General features: G+C 41.8%; 1 protein-coding gene across 1 annotated transcript in view; it reads right to left on the reverse strand.

The window, feature by feature from the left end:
• The window catches only part of LOC133542001 (phospholipase B1, membrane-associated-like), a 58024-nt gene extending 55938 nt beyond the window's left edge, over positions 1-2086 (reverse strand). Inside the window, exons 1-3 of the mRNA XM_061885763.1 lie at positions 1991-2086; positions 374-439; positions 230-291 (exon numbers count right to left, since the gene is read on the reverse strand). Coding sequence (XP_061741747.1) covers positions 230-291; positions 374-439; positions 1991-2017 — 155 coding nt within the window. The 5' untranslated portion in view covers positions 2018-2086. The remainder of the gene's footprint in view (positions 1-229; positions 292-373; positions 440-1990) is intronic.
• Positions 2087-18713: the final 16627 nt, after the last annotated feature.

Genomic DNA, 18713 nt, shown 5'->3' on the forward strand with positions numbered 1-18713 from the left:
AAATGAGCTAATATTTGCAAAAAAAATAAAGTTCTCCAGTTCAAACATTAGGTATCTTGTCTTTGCAGTCTATTCAATTGAATATAGGTTGAAAAGGATTTGCAAAGCATTGTATTCTGTTTTTATTTAGCATTTACACAATGTGCCAACTTGCTTTGGTTTGGGCTTTGTATATCAATACAACTAATGGATATTGCTACAGTTCCTAAGAAAGTTGATAAGAACATACTTGCTGTGCGACGTATCACGTTCTCCATCCCACAATGCAACGCTGACAATGGTTCGCTTTAGCTGCAGTACAGTTGGACACAGATATCAGTCAGATACCAATCCAATAATAGAAGATAGTATCTTGTGTGATAAAAAAAAAAACCTGAGCATTGAGCAGCAGTAAGACAGCATCCACCTCCTTGACGGCTGATCTGATAGCAGACTGAACCTGCAAGAAAAAAATCAAACGTGCGATCAAGACGCCGTGAGCATTTTCTTTATCTTTCATGAGTCAGCACAACTGGATCCGATGTACAGGTTTTATGGCATGAGGTTTTGAATAAGCCTCTGTGAGAACTGGGAAAGAAGACAGATTGGAACGAGACAAATAAAAAGTTTTGTGAGATCGAACCATTACACAGCGAGTGATAATGGAACAAAATACAGACTTTTGTCTGTTGTCAAAGTCGAGACCCAAGGGCCATCATGTTAAATGGATCGCGAATGCCTGGAAATACTATGTGTCAATACCGAAATTCATCTCTCTTGATTAATGTATTTCAGTTTTGACAGAAAAAAAATGGAATGCATGCCAATTCAGTTCTTGACCTGGTATTATTTGTTTAAACAAACTATTCCAAGCTTTATTTTTTCATTGAAACCCTATTCAAATATTCACTAGCTGAAGTAAAATATCTGCTTGTCACTTTGACTTGTGATACTAAAGCAAGTTTTCCATCAGTTTGTTGCAATTGTATAATAACTAGTTCCTTCACAGTTTTGCGAGATTGTTTGTGAATGGTGTGGCCTAAATTGCCTGATTTCGCTGCATGATTTTTGCGTAAATTGACACCATTGCAAAATCCTGGAGGGACTGATTAACAAGATGCTTTATTGTCTGGAGAATCAAAACGTTCGGCTAGGTCAGGACACGTTAAGTACCATTTATTTTTTTATGCCCAAATATCCCAGATTACCAGGCATTACCTGAAATAAAGGATTTTTTTCCCCCGTTGACAATAAATGGGCAATTTTTCAAACTTTTTTCTCACCAGATTCAAACCGTTCCACCATCTACACCAGATCTGGGCAAATTAAAGGGGGCAGCATGCGGCCTGGTAAACTTTTCAATCTGGCCCGCCGGACATTCCCAAATAATTTTTTTAGATCTTTAGGTGGAAACTGTTGCTGCCATTATGATGTGCAGTGATGTTTTCAAATGACCGTACGTCTTGGAACTATATTTCCAGAGCGGCCAGCCTGAAATGCGGGTGTCAGGGACAGACGCGGAAGGAAATTTTTACAACAAAGTTCAGCAAGAAAAGTGATGATTCAGATTGTAGGTGTTTTTTTTTATCACCCATCACATTCATATTTTGGTGTGTTTGTTTCATTTTTGTTGCGTTTTGCTTAATTGTAAAATACAAACCCTGTTTCCATTTGAGTTGGGAAATTGTGTTAGATGTAAATATAAACGGAATACAATGATTTGCAAATCCTTTTCAACCCATATTTGTCAAGACTGTGACATGGATTTGTTTTGCTCCTTCGACGCAGCGGAATTACAGGACGAGCCAGGCGTGAATTCAGGTACATATTTAATTAAACACTATAATAAAAAATAAACAAACTAGGGGCGCTCACAAGGAGGTACAGAATTTGGCTACAAAATACAAGCAGGAAAACAAAAACACTTGCGCGATGGCATGAATGAACTATGGACATAAACAAAAGGACTTAGCACAAAAGCAATTAACTATGACTATATACAACAACTTACATGACATGGAACTATGGACGAGGGCATGAAGGAGGTGCAGCAAGGGTAGCGTGTGTGCGTGAAGGCATGAAGGCAAGCAGGCCAGCAAGCAAGCAAACAAAGTTCCCAGAACGATGAACATAAAGCAAATTACTTAAGTAGTAGCAGTGGTAATGAGAAACAGGTGTGAGAGCTGAGGTACGGGGCGTGACTAGGATGGCGAGGTGAAAATCAATGGGTTGGCATGGAAACAAAAAAACAAGAAATGCAAAACGTGAAGCAAGAGTCCAAAAACAAAACAAAACATGACAAAACATAAACCTTGCTTAACAGGCATGACAATATTCAATTGAATGCACTACAAAGACAAAATATTTGATGTTCAAACTCATAAACTTTATTTTTTTTTTGCAAATAATAATTAAATTTGAATTTCATGGCTGCAACACGTGCCAAAGTAGTTGGGAAAGGGCATGTTCACCACTGTGTTACATCACCTTTTCTTTTAAAAACACTCAATGAACATTTGGGAACTGAGGAAACTAATTGTTGAAGCTTTGAAAGTGGAATTCTTTCCCATTCTTGTTTCATGTAGCGCTTTAGTCGTTCAACAGTCCTGGGTCTCCGCTGTCGTATTTTACGCTTCATAATGCGCCACACATTTTCGATGGGAGACAGGTCTGGACTGCAGGCGGGCCAGGAAAGTATCCGTACTCTTTTATTATGAAACCACGCTGTTGTAACTCGTGGCTTGGCATTGTCTTGCTAAAATAAGCAGGGGCGTCCATGATAACGTTGCTTGGATGACAACATGTGTTGCTCCAAAACCTGTATGGACCATTCAGCATTAATGGTGCTTTCACAGATGTGTAAGTTACCCATGCCTTGGGCACTAATGCGCCCCCATACCATCACAGATGCTGGCTTTTGAACTTTGCGCCTATAACGATCCGGGTGATTATTTTCCTCTTTGTTCCGGAGGACACCACTTCCACAGTTTCCAAATATTATTTGAAATGTGGACTCGTCAGACCACAGAACACTTTTCCACTTTGCATCAGTCCATCTTAGATGATCTCGGGCCCAGCGAAGACAGCGGCGTTCCTTGGTGTTGTTGATAAATGAGTTTTGCTTTTCATAGCAGAGTTTTAACTTGCACTTACAGATGTAGCAACCGACTGCAGTTACTGACAGTGGTTTTATGAAGTGTTCCTGAGCCCATGTGGTGATATCCTTTACACACTGATGTCTGGTTTTTGATGCAGTACCGCCTGAGGGATCAAAGGTCTGTAATGTCATCGCTTACGTGCAGTGATTTCTCCAGATTCTCTGAACTTTTTGATGATTTTACGGACCGTAGATGGTAAAACCTCTAAATTCCCTGCAATAGCACGTTAAGAAATGTTGTTGTAAAACTTTTCGACAACTTGCTTACAAATTGGTGACCCTCGCCCCATCCTTGTTTGTGATTAACTTAGCATTTCATGGAAGCTGCTTTTATACCAAATCATGGCACCCAACTGTTCCCAATTAGCCTGCAAACCTGTGGGATGTTCCAAAAAAGTGTTTGATGAGAATTTCTCAACTTTATCAGTATTCATTGCCACCTTTCCCAACTTCTTTGTCACGTGTTATTGAATTCAAATTCTAAAGTTGACGATTATTTGCAAAAAAAAAAAGTTTATCAGTTTGAATATCAAATATTTAGTCTTTGTAGCATATTCAACTGAATATGGGTTGAACATGATTTGCAAATCATTGTATTCCATTTATATTTACATCTAACACAATTTCCCAACTCATATGGAAACGGGGTTTGTATATCGAGAGGGGGTGGAACGTTCATAAGTTGTCAATACTAAGTTTAAAAGGTATGCAATTTCTTGCGTTAAATATATTTGTTTCTGTCAAAATGGAGGGAACGAACACATTTAATAAGAAAAGATAAAATATTTATTGACGCATAATATTTCACGGGTCATGTAAAACGATGTGGCTGGCCATATCTGGCCCCTGGGCCTTGAGTTTGACACCTGTGTTGTAGGATATTAAGAAATCTTTCCAAGCTTTTTCAATGCAAAATCGAAATAAGAAAATACGTTTTTCCTCTGGACTCAAACTTCAAATGTACTGCGATGACAGTACAAATAGACAAACGATAAAAAACAAAGAATAAATGTGTTTAAAACACTAACCATGAACGCCAAGAAGATGGACTATTTACCTTCTCATTGTCACATGCACAGATTTGATCCACTTGAACAAAAACAACCACTAGCTTCCAAGAATGCTGAAATACACAGAATATTATATTGTTTGTTTACAGTAGTTATGATCATTATGTGCTGTCATGGTGACAATAAGAGCAGAACATCAATTGAAGTATGAATTGACCGGCGGGCATACCTGCTCTTTCTGCAGGTAGAGAGACACCTCTTGTGCTAGCTCCAGCAGAGTGCTACGAGCAGAACTCAAAAATGTTACTCAGAAATGAAGTTTAAAAGAGAGCCATATCTTTACCTGTGTCCTCCATACTGAGGGCCATTCATGTATGTTTCTCCAAAGGAGGAGCTCATCAATATGGGATTGAACATACTCATCAGCTCTGAAAGAGGGAGAAAAACTTGAGTAACGACGTACGGGGAACTGCCCTTTTTTGGGAATTTTTCCTATCGTTCACAATCATAATGAAAAGATAGAGCACATCTTTTTTTTTTTTTTAGGATTTCAAGGATGATAAAAAAACGCTTGCAAGATGCCCTCTAAAACAACTTGAAAACCCTCTAATGTTTTAAATAATGTAGTAACAGACGTGTTCATAACAATAAGTAATACCGTATTTCCTTGAATTGCCGTCGGGGCGCTAATTAATTTAAAACCTCTTCTCACTCCTGCGCTTACCAAAGGCATGCGGTAAAAATAAGCATGTGCTAATTATTTTAAAACCTCCTCTTACTCCGGCACTTACCAAAGGCATGCAGTAAAAATTTGAGTGTGATGTAAGCTTGGACCTTAAATCCTACAGAATAGCTCTTAATCTTCTTCCCTTTATGCGATTTCAAATTACCGGTATTGAAATCAGCCTCCTCCATTTTGAAAATGATGACAGGGGAAGTGTCACTCGTGATGTCACGAGTTTGACCAGGCGGTAATACTAAGCATACGCTAATTATTTTGGGAAGCGAGTTTGACCCAGCAGTAATTCAAGGCAAGCGCATACTATATGCCCTGTGGCAATTCAAGGCAATACGGTATATTCAATATATACCGTATTTTGGTCATTTTAAGCATTACCGGAACTAATTCCTCTGCATTTTTTTTTCCCTTTCCGTAGCAGCGCATTTCCGACTTCCGGTAAAACATGTGTGTTCCTCCTTCCAGAAACAAACGCAAGTGTTTTCCAATCATGGCAGACTTGGAAACACACAATGAAGACAACTGTTTTTGAAGAAATTCGGATTCACAACAGTATGTTTTTGAAGCTGAGTATACAGAGTATGGACTTCTGCTTACAGAAGCAAGCACGAAGAAAGAGTGAAACATTGGAGCAGACTTATGCCGAGAGAGTGAGGCCTGCGTGACCTTTTGACGCCGCAAATGTGGACCTTGGAGCCAGGCTATGCTGACATAAATGGAGTTCCTACCCAAAATAAACTGGAAATCGTCCCCGGCCAGATGGACCAAACGAACAATTGTTTAACGAGTAAGTCACTATAATATTGATCATATGTCATGCTTGTTATCACAATTACATACACTGTCGAGCTAGTTGTGTTCAAACAAAACATGAAATGTGGGCTAATACTTTACAGATACTGTAATATGATTATTCATGTTTTCAGTTAGTTCAATCTGGTGTCTTATCACATTGTTGTGCAATACAAACTCAAACACGATTCGGGTGCTGGCGTAGAAGATGTCTTATTTCGGTGTTAGCTCGCTCACAGCTAACACCGCAGCACGCCGATGTGTTACTATTAGAGATGTCTGATAATGGCTTTTTTGCCGATATCCGATATTGTCCAACTCTTAATTACCGATTCCGATACCAACCGATACCGATATATACAGTCGTGGAAATAACACATTATTATGCCTGATTTAGTTGTGATGCCCCGCTGGATGCATTAAACAATGTAACTTTACCATGAATTGATTAACGTGGACCCCAACTTAAACAAGTTGAAAAACTTCTTCAGGTGTTACCATTTAGTAGTCAATTGTACGGAATATGTACTGTACTGTGCAATCTACTAGTACAAATTTCAATCAATCAAAAACAAGGTTTTCACAAATAAGAGAACAACTTAAAATCCAGTTATGGATAAAAAATGCCAACATGGCACTGCCATATTTATTATTGAAGTCACAAAGTGCATTTTATATTTTAAATGCCTCAAAACAGCTTGGAATTTGAGACATACGTAATCCTGATAACCACTGCAACTATGGGAAATACTATACTTTGACTTTCACAAAGTGCATTATTTTAATTTTTTTTAAACATGCCTCAAAAGGACAGCTATAAAAACAATGTAGACACACAGCTTCATTCCAGAGTATACTAAAGCATACTTTCCAACCTGGAGACCTCCGAATTGGGGAGATGGGGGGGAGCGGGGTTTGGTGGTCGCAGTGGTTGTATATTGTAGCGTCCCGGAATAGTTAGTGCTGCAAGGGGTTCTGGGTATTTGCTCTGTTGTGTTTATGTCGTGTTATGGTGCGGATGTTCTCCCGAGATGTGTTTGTCATTCTTATTTGGTGTGGGTTCACAGTGTGGCGCATATTTGTAACAGTGTTAAAGTTGTTTATACGGCCACCGTGTGTGACCTGTATGGCTGTTGATCAAGAATGCCTTGAATTAACTAGTGTGTGTGTGTGTGTGTGTGTGTGTGTGTGTGTGTGTGTGTGTGTGTGTGTGTGTGTGTGTGTGTGTGTGTGTGTGTGTGTAAAAGCCGCATATATCATGTGACTTGGCCCGCACGCTGGTTGTATGGAGGAAAAGCGAACGTGACGACAGGTTGTAGAGGACGCTAAAGACAGTGCCCTGATGGCACGCCCCCAATATTGTTGTACGGTTGGAAACCGGGAGAAATTCGGGAGAATGGTTGCCCTGGGAGATTTTCGGGAGGGGCACTGAAATCGGGGAATCTCCTATCCGGGAATCTTCTGGGAAAATAGGGAGGGTTGGCAACAATTTTTCCTCCAATTTTTCATATGTGTGAGCAAACGCCAAAACTCCTTGAGCATTCAGTGGCGCACATGTGAGCAACGGCAGACACTGTTATGCACTTATCTTTTTATTCGATTCTGTGCGCGGCCTAGATTTGCCGTGCGCAGAAGACGCGTGAGCAGTGTGCAATTGCACAGGCGCGTACCTTACAGCAGTGGTCCCCAACCACCTCGATTGGTACCGGGCTGCAGAATAATTTTTTAGTATTATTATTATTATTATTTTTATTTATTTATTTTTTTTAATTACTAAATCAACATAAAAAACACAAGCTACACTTACAATTACTGCACCAACCCAAAATACCTCCCTTTTTCATGACAACATTTTTTTTTTAAAATCCCCTCCCACACCCCGCCGGGCTGCAGGACAAATTATCAGGCGTTGACCGGTCCGCAGTTACAAAAAGGTTGGGGACCACTGCCTTAGAGGGAACGTTGGTTGGCAAGTGTGCCATACGTCCGAGTTTTACCGGGTATGTACCGCTCCGTACAGTGGCGTCTTAAAAAGTCATTAATTTTACTTTTTGAAACCGATACTGATCATTTCCGATATTACATTTTAAAGCATTTATCGGCCGATAATATCGGACATCTCTAGTTACTATGCTAGAAAAAAAGTTCCTCAGTGTTCGCTCTTACAATAATAATGTGGCTACACGGAACGTAAATGAAGTATTGTTGGTGTTTTTTGAATGCATTTTTAAAGTAATTTTGAGGCCGAATGGATTGCTCCCATTAGCTGCATTGCTAGCCACCTTGAATGAGAAGATTTCTACAAATTTGAATAAAAACAAAAACATTTCAGTCTTCTTGTCTCTAATAATAATTGTGAACAATAGGCAAAATTCTAAAAAAAAGTGCAGTTCCCTTTCAATGAGCTTATTGCTAAGATATGGAAGTTAACTGCGTATATGTCTCCAATTAGTTATGATTAGTTCAGCAATAACAAGCTGCAAAATACACTGTGTATGAAATCTGAATTACAGATTAAAATAATCAATGAGAGTTTTCAGTACCGAAGTGCCTATTTGTATTTTAAAGAATAATTACTGTGGAATATATTGTCCAAAACATTTTTTACCCAAACAATCTATACATTTTTTGAATAAGATGTGTTTGTGTGTGTGCCAGATTCAAAAAGTGATTGTTCAAATTTAAAATCAAAATGTTAATTACTTAAAATGTAAATTTTACTTTAAATTGTGAGTTATAAACTTAAAAATCATATTGACAAAAATGTATTACAAGTGTATTATTATATATTTCATTACATGTATTCCATCATTTCACATTTTGACTAAATAAGGAATTATTTTTCTATATGATTATCTCTGGATCCCAAACATTCCAAAGTATTGGATATTTCATGTGAGGTTTTAAGCTTTTTCATTCAAATGAAATTGTGTCGTGCTGTAAAACTAAAACAAAGCATTCACATTTGCAACAATAAGGTTTCTATAGACCTAATGATGAAGGTTCAGATAAACATGGGCTGTACATGTTACGTATGTCACCTTGAAGCCTTGACACCACAGCGGACAACATGGTTCTGCAAGGAAAAGAAAAATGTTATGTATGTATGTAAGATTTACTTTACAAAAGAGGATACTTCTATTGATGCCTTATTTGTATTTGACTTTATTAAATGTACTTATATTATCACTTGGTGCAAGAGGAGGAGATAAAAAGAGAAAAAAGGAAGACGGAGAGGGAAATTGTGGGGACAGTAGGAGGATAAGACAGAGACGACAAAAACCACAACAATAGAGCAACATCAGCGAATAAGATATGTACAAATAAGATGGTAAACGTGATAGCAAAGAAGCAGTTAGTGAAATAAATAATAATACAGAAATGACAATGAGCGTTATTACACTACAAATGGAGCAATACTAATACCAATAGAAATAACACTACTGATAATGAACAATGCCAATAGTTTACCTCTGTTGTCAACAATACAGTTGCTCAAATGCAATAATATATATATATATATATATATATATATATATATATATATATATATATATATATATATATATATATATATATATATATATATATGTAATATGATAACTAGAGGTACAAAAGAATGCAGAAAAATGGAGGGGAAGAAAAAATTTTTGTTATTTTTAAACTGCAAGACAAGAAATGACAGGTAAATAAAGCTCACCTATGCACATTTAGTCCAATAGAGGCCAAAAGCGCCACATCTGCAGGCTTTACGCTGTTTACTGAAAAGACAAAATCAACTGGATTCAATATACAAAACAGTGTGAGATTAAGATCACCAAACGTACACAATTTGGAGCCCCATATGCCTCCGAAGTCAACATTCTGAGACTTCACACAATATTTTTAGCTCAGTAAGCTTTTAAGGGTGAAAAGTGAGTACATTTCTGTAAATATTTAGTCACATCCTTTGATGGGACAACACTTCATACCCCTAAATGTCTAGAAGATCCATCCATCCATCCATCATCTTCCGCTTATCCGAGGTCGGGTCGCGGGGGCAGCAGCCTAAGCAGGGAAGCCCAGACTTCCCTATCTCCAGCCACTTCGTCTAGCTCTTCCCGGGGGATCCCGAGGCGTTCCCAGGCCAGCCGGGAGACATAGTCTTTCCAACGTGTCCTGGGTCTTCCCCGTGGCCTCCTACCAGCTGGACGTGCCCTAAACACATCCCTAGGGAGGCGTTCGGGTGGCATCCTGACCAGATGCCCGAACCACCTCATCTGGCTCCTCTCGATGTGGAGGAGCAGCGGCTTTACGTTGAGCTCCTCCCGGATGGCAGAGCTTCTCACCCTATCTCTAAGGGAGAGCCCCGCCACCCGGCGGAGGAAACTCATTTCGGCCGCTTGTACCCGAGATCTTATCCTTTCGGTCATGACCCAAAGCTCATGACCATAGGTGAGGATGGGAACGTAGATCGACCGGTAAATTGAGAGCTTTGCCTTCCGGCTCAGCTCCTTCTTCACCACAACGGATCGATACAACGTCCGCATTACTGAAGACGCCGCACCGATCCGCCTGTCGATCTCACGATCCACTCTTCCCCCACTCGTGAACAAGACTCCTAGGTACTTGAACTCCTCCACTTGGGGCAGGGTCTCCTCCCCAACCCGGAGATGGCACTCCACCCTTTTCCGGGCGAGAACCATGGACTCGGACTTGGAGGTGCTGATTCTCATTCCGGTCGCTTCACACTCGGCTGCGAACCGATCCAGTGAGAGCTGAAGATCCCGGCCAGATGAAGCCATCAGGACTACATCATCTGCAAAAAGCAGAGACCTAATCCCGTGGCCACCAAACCGGAACCCCTCAACGCCTTGACTGCGCCTAGAAATTCTGTCCATAAAAGTTATGAACAGAATCGGTGACAAAGGGCAGCCTTGGCGGAGTCCAACCTTCACTGGAAACGTGTCCGACTTACTGCCAGCAATGCGGACCAAGCTCTGACACTGCTCATACAGGGAGCGGACTGCCACAATAAGACATTCCGATACCCCATACTCTCTGAGCACTCCCCACAGGACTTCCCGAGGGACACGGTCGAATGCCTTCTCCAAGTCCACAAAGCACATGTAGACTGGTTGGGCAAACTCCCATGCTCCCTCAAGAACCCTGCCGAGAGTATAGAGCTGGTCCACAGTTCCACGACCAGGACGAAAACCACACTGTTCCTCCTGAATCCGAGGTTCGACTATCCGGCGAAGCCTCCTCTCCAGTACACCTGAATAAACCTTACCGGGAAGGCTGAGGAGTGTGATCCCACGATAGTTGGAACACACCCTCCGGTCCCCCTTCTTAAAGAGAGGGACCACCACCCCGGTCTGCCAATCCAGAGGTACCGCCCCCGATGTCCACGCGATGCTGCAGAGTCTTGTCAACCAAGACAGCCCCACAGCATCCAGAGCCTTAAGGAACTCCGGGCGGATCTCATCCACCCCCGGGGCCTTGCCGCCGAGGAGCTTTTTAACTACCTCAGCGACCTCAGCCCCAGAAATAGGAGAGTCCACTACAGATTCCCCAGGCACCGCTTCCTCAAAGAAAGACGTGTTGGTGGGATTGAGGAGGTCTTCGAAGTATTCCCTCCACCGATCCACAACATCCGCAGTCGAAGTCAGCAGAACACCATCCGCACCATACACGGTGTTGATAGTGCACTGCTTCCCCTTCCTGAGGCGCCGTATGGTGGTCCAGAATCGCTTCGAAGCCGTCCGGAAGTCGTTTTCCATGGCTTCCCCGAACTCTTCCCATGTCCGAGTTTTTGCCTCCGCGACCGCTAAAGCTGCACACCGCTTGGCCCGTCGGTACCCGTCCACTGCCTCCGGAGTCCTATGAGCCAAAAGAACCCGATAGTACTCCTTCTTCAGCTTGACGGCATCCCTCACTGCTGGTGTCCACCAACGGGTTCTGGGATTACCGCCACGACAGGCACCAACAACTTTGCGGCCACAGCTCCAATCAGCCGCCTCGACAATAGAGGTTCGGAACATGGTCCACTCGGACTCAATGTCCCGCACCTCCCTCGTGACATGTTCAAAGTTCTCCCAGAGGTGTGAATTGAAACTCTCTCTGACAGGAGACTCTGCCAGACGTTCCCAGCAGACCCTCACAATGCGCTTGGGCCTGCCAGGTCTGTCCGGCATCCTCCCCCACCATCGCAGCCAACTCACCACCAGGTGGTGATCGGTAGAAAGCTCCGCCCCTCTCTTCACCCGAGTGTCCAAAACATAAGGCCGCAAATCCGATGACACAACTACAAAGTCGATCATGGAACTGCGGCCTAGGGTGTCCTGGTGCCAAGTGCACATATGGACACCCTTATGTTTGAACATGGTGTTTGTTATCGACAAACTGTGACGAGCACAAAAGTCCAATAACAAAACACCACTCGGGTTTAGATCCGGGCGACCATTCTTCCCAATCACGCCTCTCCAGGTTTCACTGTCGTTGCCAACATGAGCGTTGAAGTCTCCCAGTAGGACAAGGGAATCACCCGGAGGAGCACTTTCCAGTACTCCCTCGAGTGTACCCAAAAAGGGTGGGTATTCTGAACTGCTGTTTGGTGCGTAAGCACAAACAACAGTCAGGACCCGTCCCCCCACCCGAAGGCGAAGGGAAGCTACCCTCTCGTCCACTGGGTTGAACTCAAACGTACAGGCCCCCTCCTATGAGTGGTGAGCCCATTGGAGGGATGACCCACGTTGCCTCTTCGGGCTGTGCCCGGCCGGGCCCCATGGGAACAGGCCCGACCACCAGGCGCTCGCCATCGTGCCCCAACTCCGGGCCTGGCTCCAGAGCGGGGCCCCGGTGACCCACGTCCGGGCGAGGGAAATCTGGGTTCATTTCGTTGTAATTCCATAGAAGTCTTTGAGCTGCTCTTTGTCTGATCACTCACCTAGGACCTGTTTGTCTTGGGAGACCCTACCAGGGGGCATGAAAACCCCCAGACAACATAGCTCCTAGGATCATTGGGACACGCAAACTCCTCTACCACGGTAAGGTAGCAGCTCAGAGAGGAGATGTCTAGAAGAGTGAAATCAAATTAGGTAACTTATTTAAAGGCCTACTGAAATGAGATTTTCTTATTTAAACGGGAATAGCAGGTCCATTCTATGTGTCATACTTGATCATTTCGCAATATTGCCATATTTTTGCTGAAAGGATTTAATAGAGAACATCGACAATAAAGTTCGCAACTTTTGGTCGCTAAAAGAAAATCCCTGCCTTTACCGGAAGTATGTGCGCGTGACGTCACGAGTTGCAGGGCTCCACACATATTCACATTGTTTTTAATGGGAGCCACCAGCAGTAAGAGCAATTCGGACCGAGAAAGCGACAATTTCCCCATTAATTTGAGCGAGGATGAAAGATTCATGAATTAGGATATTGATAGTGAAGGACTAGAAAAAAGAAAAAAAAGCGACGTCTCCGGGCGGCGGCAGTGTGAGCGTTTCAGATGTAATTAGACACATTTTCTAGGATAATTCTGGAAGATCCCTTATCTGCTTATTGTTTTAATAGTGTTTTAGTGAGGTTTTAAAGATTGTAAAGACATACCTCGAGGTCAGATGGATGCGGAGAACACGAAGTGTCTCAGAGAGAAGCCGAGGGGCCAAAAGCTCACAGCTGCCTTTTAAATAGGGGCTGCAGGAGGATGAATAATCCAATGATGTCTCCGGTAAGATATATATATATCACAATTTCCCCATCCAAAAACATGCTGGTTGACGTAGAGAAAACATGTTCGCTTGACCACTCTGTGTTAAAGCTTGACAACAAACAAAGAAACACCGGCTGTGTCTCTGTGCTAAAGGCAGCTTCAATCCACCGCTTTCCACCAACAGCATTGTTCTTTATAGTCTCCATTATTAAATGAACAAATTGCAAAAGATTCAGCAACACAGATGTCCAAAATACTGTGTAATTACGCCATGAACAGAGACGACTTTTAGCCGTGTTTGGTGCAGCGCTAATATTTCATTACAGTCCGTGACGTCACGTGTATCTGTCATAATTCCGCGACGTGTTCAACAAGAAACTCGCGGGAAATTTAAAATTGTAATTTAGTAAACTGAAAAGGCCGTATTAGCATGTGTTGCAATGTTAATATTTCATCATTGATATATAAACTATCAGACTGCGTGGTCGGTAGTAGTGGGTTTCAGTAGGCCTTTAAGAGTGACAGTAAAGAAACATTTACATTTTAAATTTCGTCAAAATTTCGGGTTAGAAACTCGGAAATTCCGACTTCCCACTTCATATGGAACGCACCATAAAATTCCAGACGACAAATGATTTACACATGCGCGTAACCCTGCAATTCCTTCCCTGTGTGGTTCTTCGCCCTGCTTGCAGCACCAACTGACCGGCACTACCTATCACTGCTCGTTGCCGCTTAGACCTAAGTCTCCAATACACGAAAAGGTTTCCAAAAACACCTGAAGAAGTTGCTAGATAAGAGGATTTGTAAAGTGTGACAATGGCAAGTGGTACACTGCGAAAAGTCAGTGTTCAAAAACAAGAAAAAAAATAAAAAAATTAGAGGTATTTTATTTGAAGTAAGCAAAATTATCTGCTAATAGAACAGGAAAATTTGTATTGTCATGACTTTCCAAAACAAGTAAAATTAGCTAACCTCAATGAACCCAAAAGTACCTTAAAATAAGTATAATCTCGCTAATAACAAGTGCACATTTCTTGGTAGAAAAATAAAAGACCTTTTAGCTTAATATGTTGAAAAAGATTCTTAATTTAAAGGCCTACTGAAACCCACTACTACCCACCACGCAGTCTGATAGTTTATACATCAATGATGAAATATTAACATTGCAACACATGCCAATACGGCCTTTTTAGTTTACTAAATTACAATTTTAAATTTCCCGCTGAGTTTCTTGTTGAAAACATTGTGGAATGTCTCTTTTCATTGCGCAATTAAACAGTATTCTGGACATCTGTGTTGCTGAATCTTTTGCAATTTCTTCAATTAATAATGGAGAAGTCAAAGTAGAAAGATGGAGTTGGGAAGCTTTAGCCTTTAGCCACACAAACACACGGTGATTCCTTGTTTAAAATTCCCGGAGGTGAAGCTTTACTATGGATCAGAGCGGTCAAGCGAACATGGTTCCCGACCACTTGTCAACCGGCAGGTTTCGGTGAGAAAATTGTTTTAAAATGTCGCCTCTTACCGGAGATCTGTGGAGTTTGCGCCATCCTTGTATCTGCCGTCGACTTCCCTCAGACATTGGCCTCAATACACCCGTGGACACACACATCCGACTATCAAGTACTATTTAATCTCACTAAAACACTAACAACACCATAGAAAGATAAGGGATTTCCCAGACTTATCCTAGTAAATGTGTCTAAAAACATCTGAATCCGTCCCAATGCAATCCCCTTTTTCTTTTTTTACTTTATTAAAAAAAAAATTCTAGTCCATTGCTATAAATATCATCATTAACAAATCTTTTATCCTCGCTCAAATTAATGGGGAAATTGTCGTTTTCTCGGTCCGAAGAGCTCTTGCTGCTGGAAGCTCCCATTATAAACAATGTGAGGACATGAGGAGCCCTCACCCTTGTGACGTCATCGTCTGCTACTTCCGGTAAAGGCAAAGCTTTTTTATCAGCACCAAAAGTTGCGAACTTTATCGTCGATGTTCTTTACTAAATCATTTTAGCAAAAATATGGCAATATCGCGAAATGATCAAATATGACACATAGAATGGACCTGCTATCCCCGTTTAAATAAGAAAATCTCATTTCAGTAGGCCTTTGAGTAAATGCTAGTGCCATTATCTTGACATAATGATGTGCGCTCGGCATCATTTTTTTTTTCATGCTTGAAGTAAGAAATTATTACTTTACAAAAGTATTTTTATTCTTGTGAGTGTTGATGACACAGCTTTGCAACAGTTGATATTCTAGTTTCAAACATGTTTTACTCAATATAGGTCATAAATCTCAGCAACAAACTGTAATATCTTACTGAGATAATTTAGGACCAAAACCCTTAAAACAAGTAAAACACTAACATAAAATCTGCTTAGTGAGAATAATTATCAGACAGAAAAGCAAATATCACCCTTATTTGAGATATTTAATCTTACTAAGATTTCAGTTTTTGTAGTGCAGAAAATGGATGGATGGATGGATATTTGTAAGTGTTCTTTTTTAATCCAGTCTTGTTTAAAACAGTTCGTATTTTCCTATGTAGTGTGTCTTCTCGTAATCTCCTTGCTTTTATTTTATGTCCGTTAGTAAAATCTTTGTTTTGTTTTAAGGGCTCCTGTTGGTGGGCTCACAGAGCTGTTTTGGCAAGTTGTTAGCTGTGCTCCTTTTAGGGCAAGAGGGGCTGTTTGCGCGCTACATAAACTGACTCTTTTTGTTGGGATTTGGACCTCTTCTTGCTGATACTATTGTCGCATTGTAAGGGGTCGTCTCCTAAAGCCAGTTCTTTTGGATGACATGCAGTATATGTTAAGTAAGAAGGACCACCGAGACAGAATAGTATTTGGCCAAAAGTTGGTCCTTCTTACTTAACATATACTGCATGTCACCCAAAAGAACTTGGGATTGACCAGTGTGTTTTATTCCCTGAGAAGAAGACTGGTTGCACACCACAAAAGTCACCAGATTTAGCGACAAAGTCGCCGAGTTGGCAACACTGGTCGTTTTGTGCAGCAAATGGGTTAATTACGTTAAACGCATGGTTCTTGCCCGGAAAAGGGTGGAGTGCCATCTCCGGGTAGGGGAGGAGTTCAAGTACCTAGGAGTCTTGTTCACGAGAGAGGGAAGAGTGGATCGTGAGATCGACAGGCGGATCGGTGCGGCGTCTTCAGTAATGCCGACGCTGTATCGATCCGTTGTGGTGAAGAAGGAGCTGAGCCAGAACGCAGAGCTCTCAAATTACCAGTTGATCTACGTTCCCATCCTCACCTATAATCATGAGCTTTGGGTTATGACCGAAAGGACAAGATCACGGGTACAAGCGGCCGAAATGAGTTTCCTCTGCCAGGTGGTGGGGCTCTCACTTAGAGATAGGATGAGAAGCTCTGCTATCCAGGGGGAGCTCAAAGTAAAGCCGCTGCTCCTCCACATCGGGAGGAGCCAGATGAGGTGGTTCGGGCATCTGATCAGGATGCCACCCGAACGCCTCCCTAGGAGGCCACGGGAAAGACCCAGGACACGTTGGGAAGACGATGTCTCCCTGCTGGCTTGGGAACGCCTCGGGATCCCCTGGGAAGAGCTGGACGAAGGGGCTGGGGAGAGGAAAGTCTGGGCTTCCCTGCTTAGGCTGCTGCCCCCGTCAGATAAGTAGAAGAAGATGGAATGGAATCTTATTATTAGGGCTGTCAAAAATACCAAGTTAACTCATGTTGTTAATCACAAATAAATATTTATTTATTGTGACTACAGGCTCCTTTAGCTTAAAGGCCTACTGAAATGAGATTTTCTTATTTAAACGGGGATAGCAGGTCCATTCTAAGTGCCATACTTGATCATTTCGCGATATTGCCATATTTTTGCTGAAAGGATTTAGTAGAGAACATCGACGATAAAGTTCGCAACTTTTGGTCGCTCATAAAAAAGCCTTGCCTGTACCGGAAGTAGCAGACCATATGCGCGTGACGTCATGGGTTGTAGAGCTCCTCACATTCTCACATTGTTTACAATAATAGCCACCAGCAGCTAGAGCGATTCGGACCGAGAAAGCAACAATTTCCCCAATAATTTGAGCGAGGATGAAAGATTCGTGGATGAGGATAGTGAAAGTGAAAGACTAGAAAAAAAAAAGTAAAAAAAAAAAGGCAAGGGTAATGGGAGCGATTAGGTTGTTATTAGACACATTTACTAGGATAATTCTGGAAAATTCCTTATCTGCTGATTGTGTTGCTAGTGCTTTAGTGAGATTATATGGTACCTGAAATTCGAAGGGGTGCGGCCACGGGTGTGGTGACCGCCAGTGTCTCTGAGGGAAGCCACGCAGCTGCAGGAGGACGCAAGCTACGCTCATGTCTACAGTAAGAGCCGACTTATTACCACCATTGTCTCACCGAAACCTGCCGGTTGACATGTAGTCGGGAACCATGTTCACTTTACCGCTCTGTTCCATAGTAAATCTTCACCTTCGGGAATTTTAAACAAGGAAACACCGGCTGTGTTTGTGTTGCTAAAGGCAGCTGCAATACACCGCTTCCCGCCTCCATCTTTCTACTTTGACTTCTCCATTATTAATTGAACAAATTGCAAAAGATTCAGCAACACAGATGTCCAGAATACTGTGTAATTGTGCGATGAAAAGAGACGACTTTTAGCCGTAAGTGGTGCTGGGCTAATATGTCCCCTCCAACCAATAACGTCAAAAACACGCGTCATCATTACGCGACATTTTCAACAGGAAACTCTGCAGGAAATTTAAAATTGTAATTTAGTAAACTAAACCGTACTTCGGCCGTATTGGCACGTGTTGCAATGTTAATATGCCATCATTGATATATAAACTATCAGACTATAGTGGTCGGTAGTAGTGGGTTACAGTAGGCCTTTAAAATGTTTAAAATTCTGCTATAATCTCATAAAAGGTCTTAAATACGATTTTGAAAGGTCTCAAATATCTATTGACGTTGCTTTTGTTTAAAACATACATAAACTTCAGTCTCGCTTTGAAATATTTCAATTTTTGAGGACGCTATCACGTAACCGCGCATGTTTTTATTGGTTTGCTCAATTCCGACAGCTGAATAAAACATCACCAAAGTTTACCATTTTGCTTTAGCAGAGATGCTAACTGTCCCTTTCACAGACAACATATTGTTGTGCTTTCCTCTGCCATTGCTGATGTTGATGTTTCATGAAAACACTTGACATGAAGCACACTGCACCTTTTGCAAGAAAACACTTCTATAGCAAATCTGAAAATTGGCTGTTCCGATGTTTGCTAATATTTTTTTCAATTAGTTTACATTCCAGAAGATCCTGGTGTATTTAGTTAGTTTAA

Source organism: Nerophis ophidion, linkage group LG24, assembly GCF_033978795.1.
Source record: "Nerophis ophidion isolate RoL-2023_Sa linkage group LG24, RoL_Noph_v1.0, whole genome shotgun sequence".
NCBI lineage: Eukaryota > Metazoa > Chordata > Actinopteri > Syngnathiformes > Syngnathidae > Nerophis > Nerophis ophidion.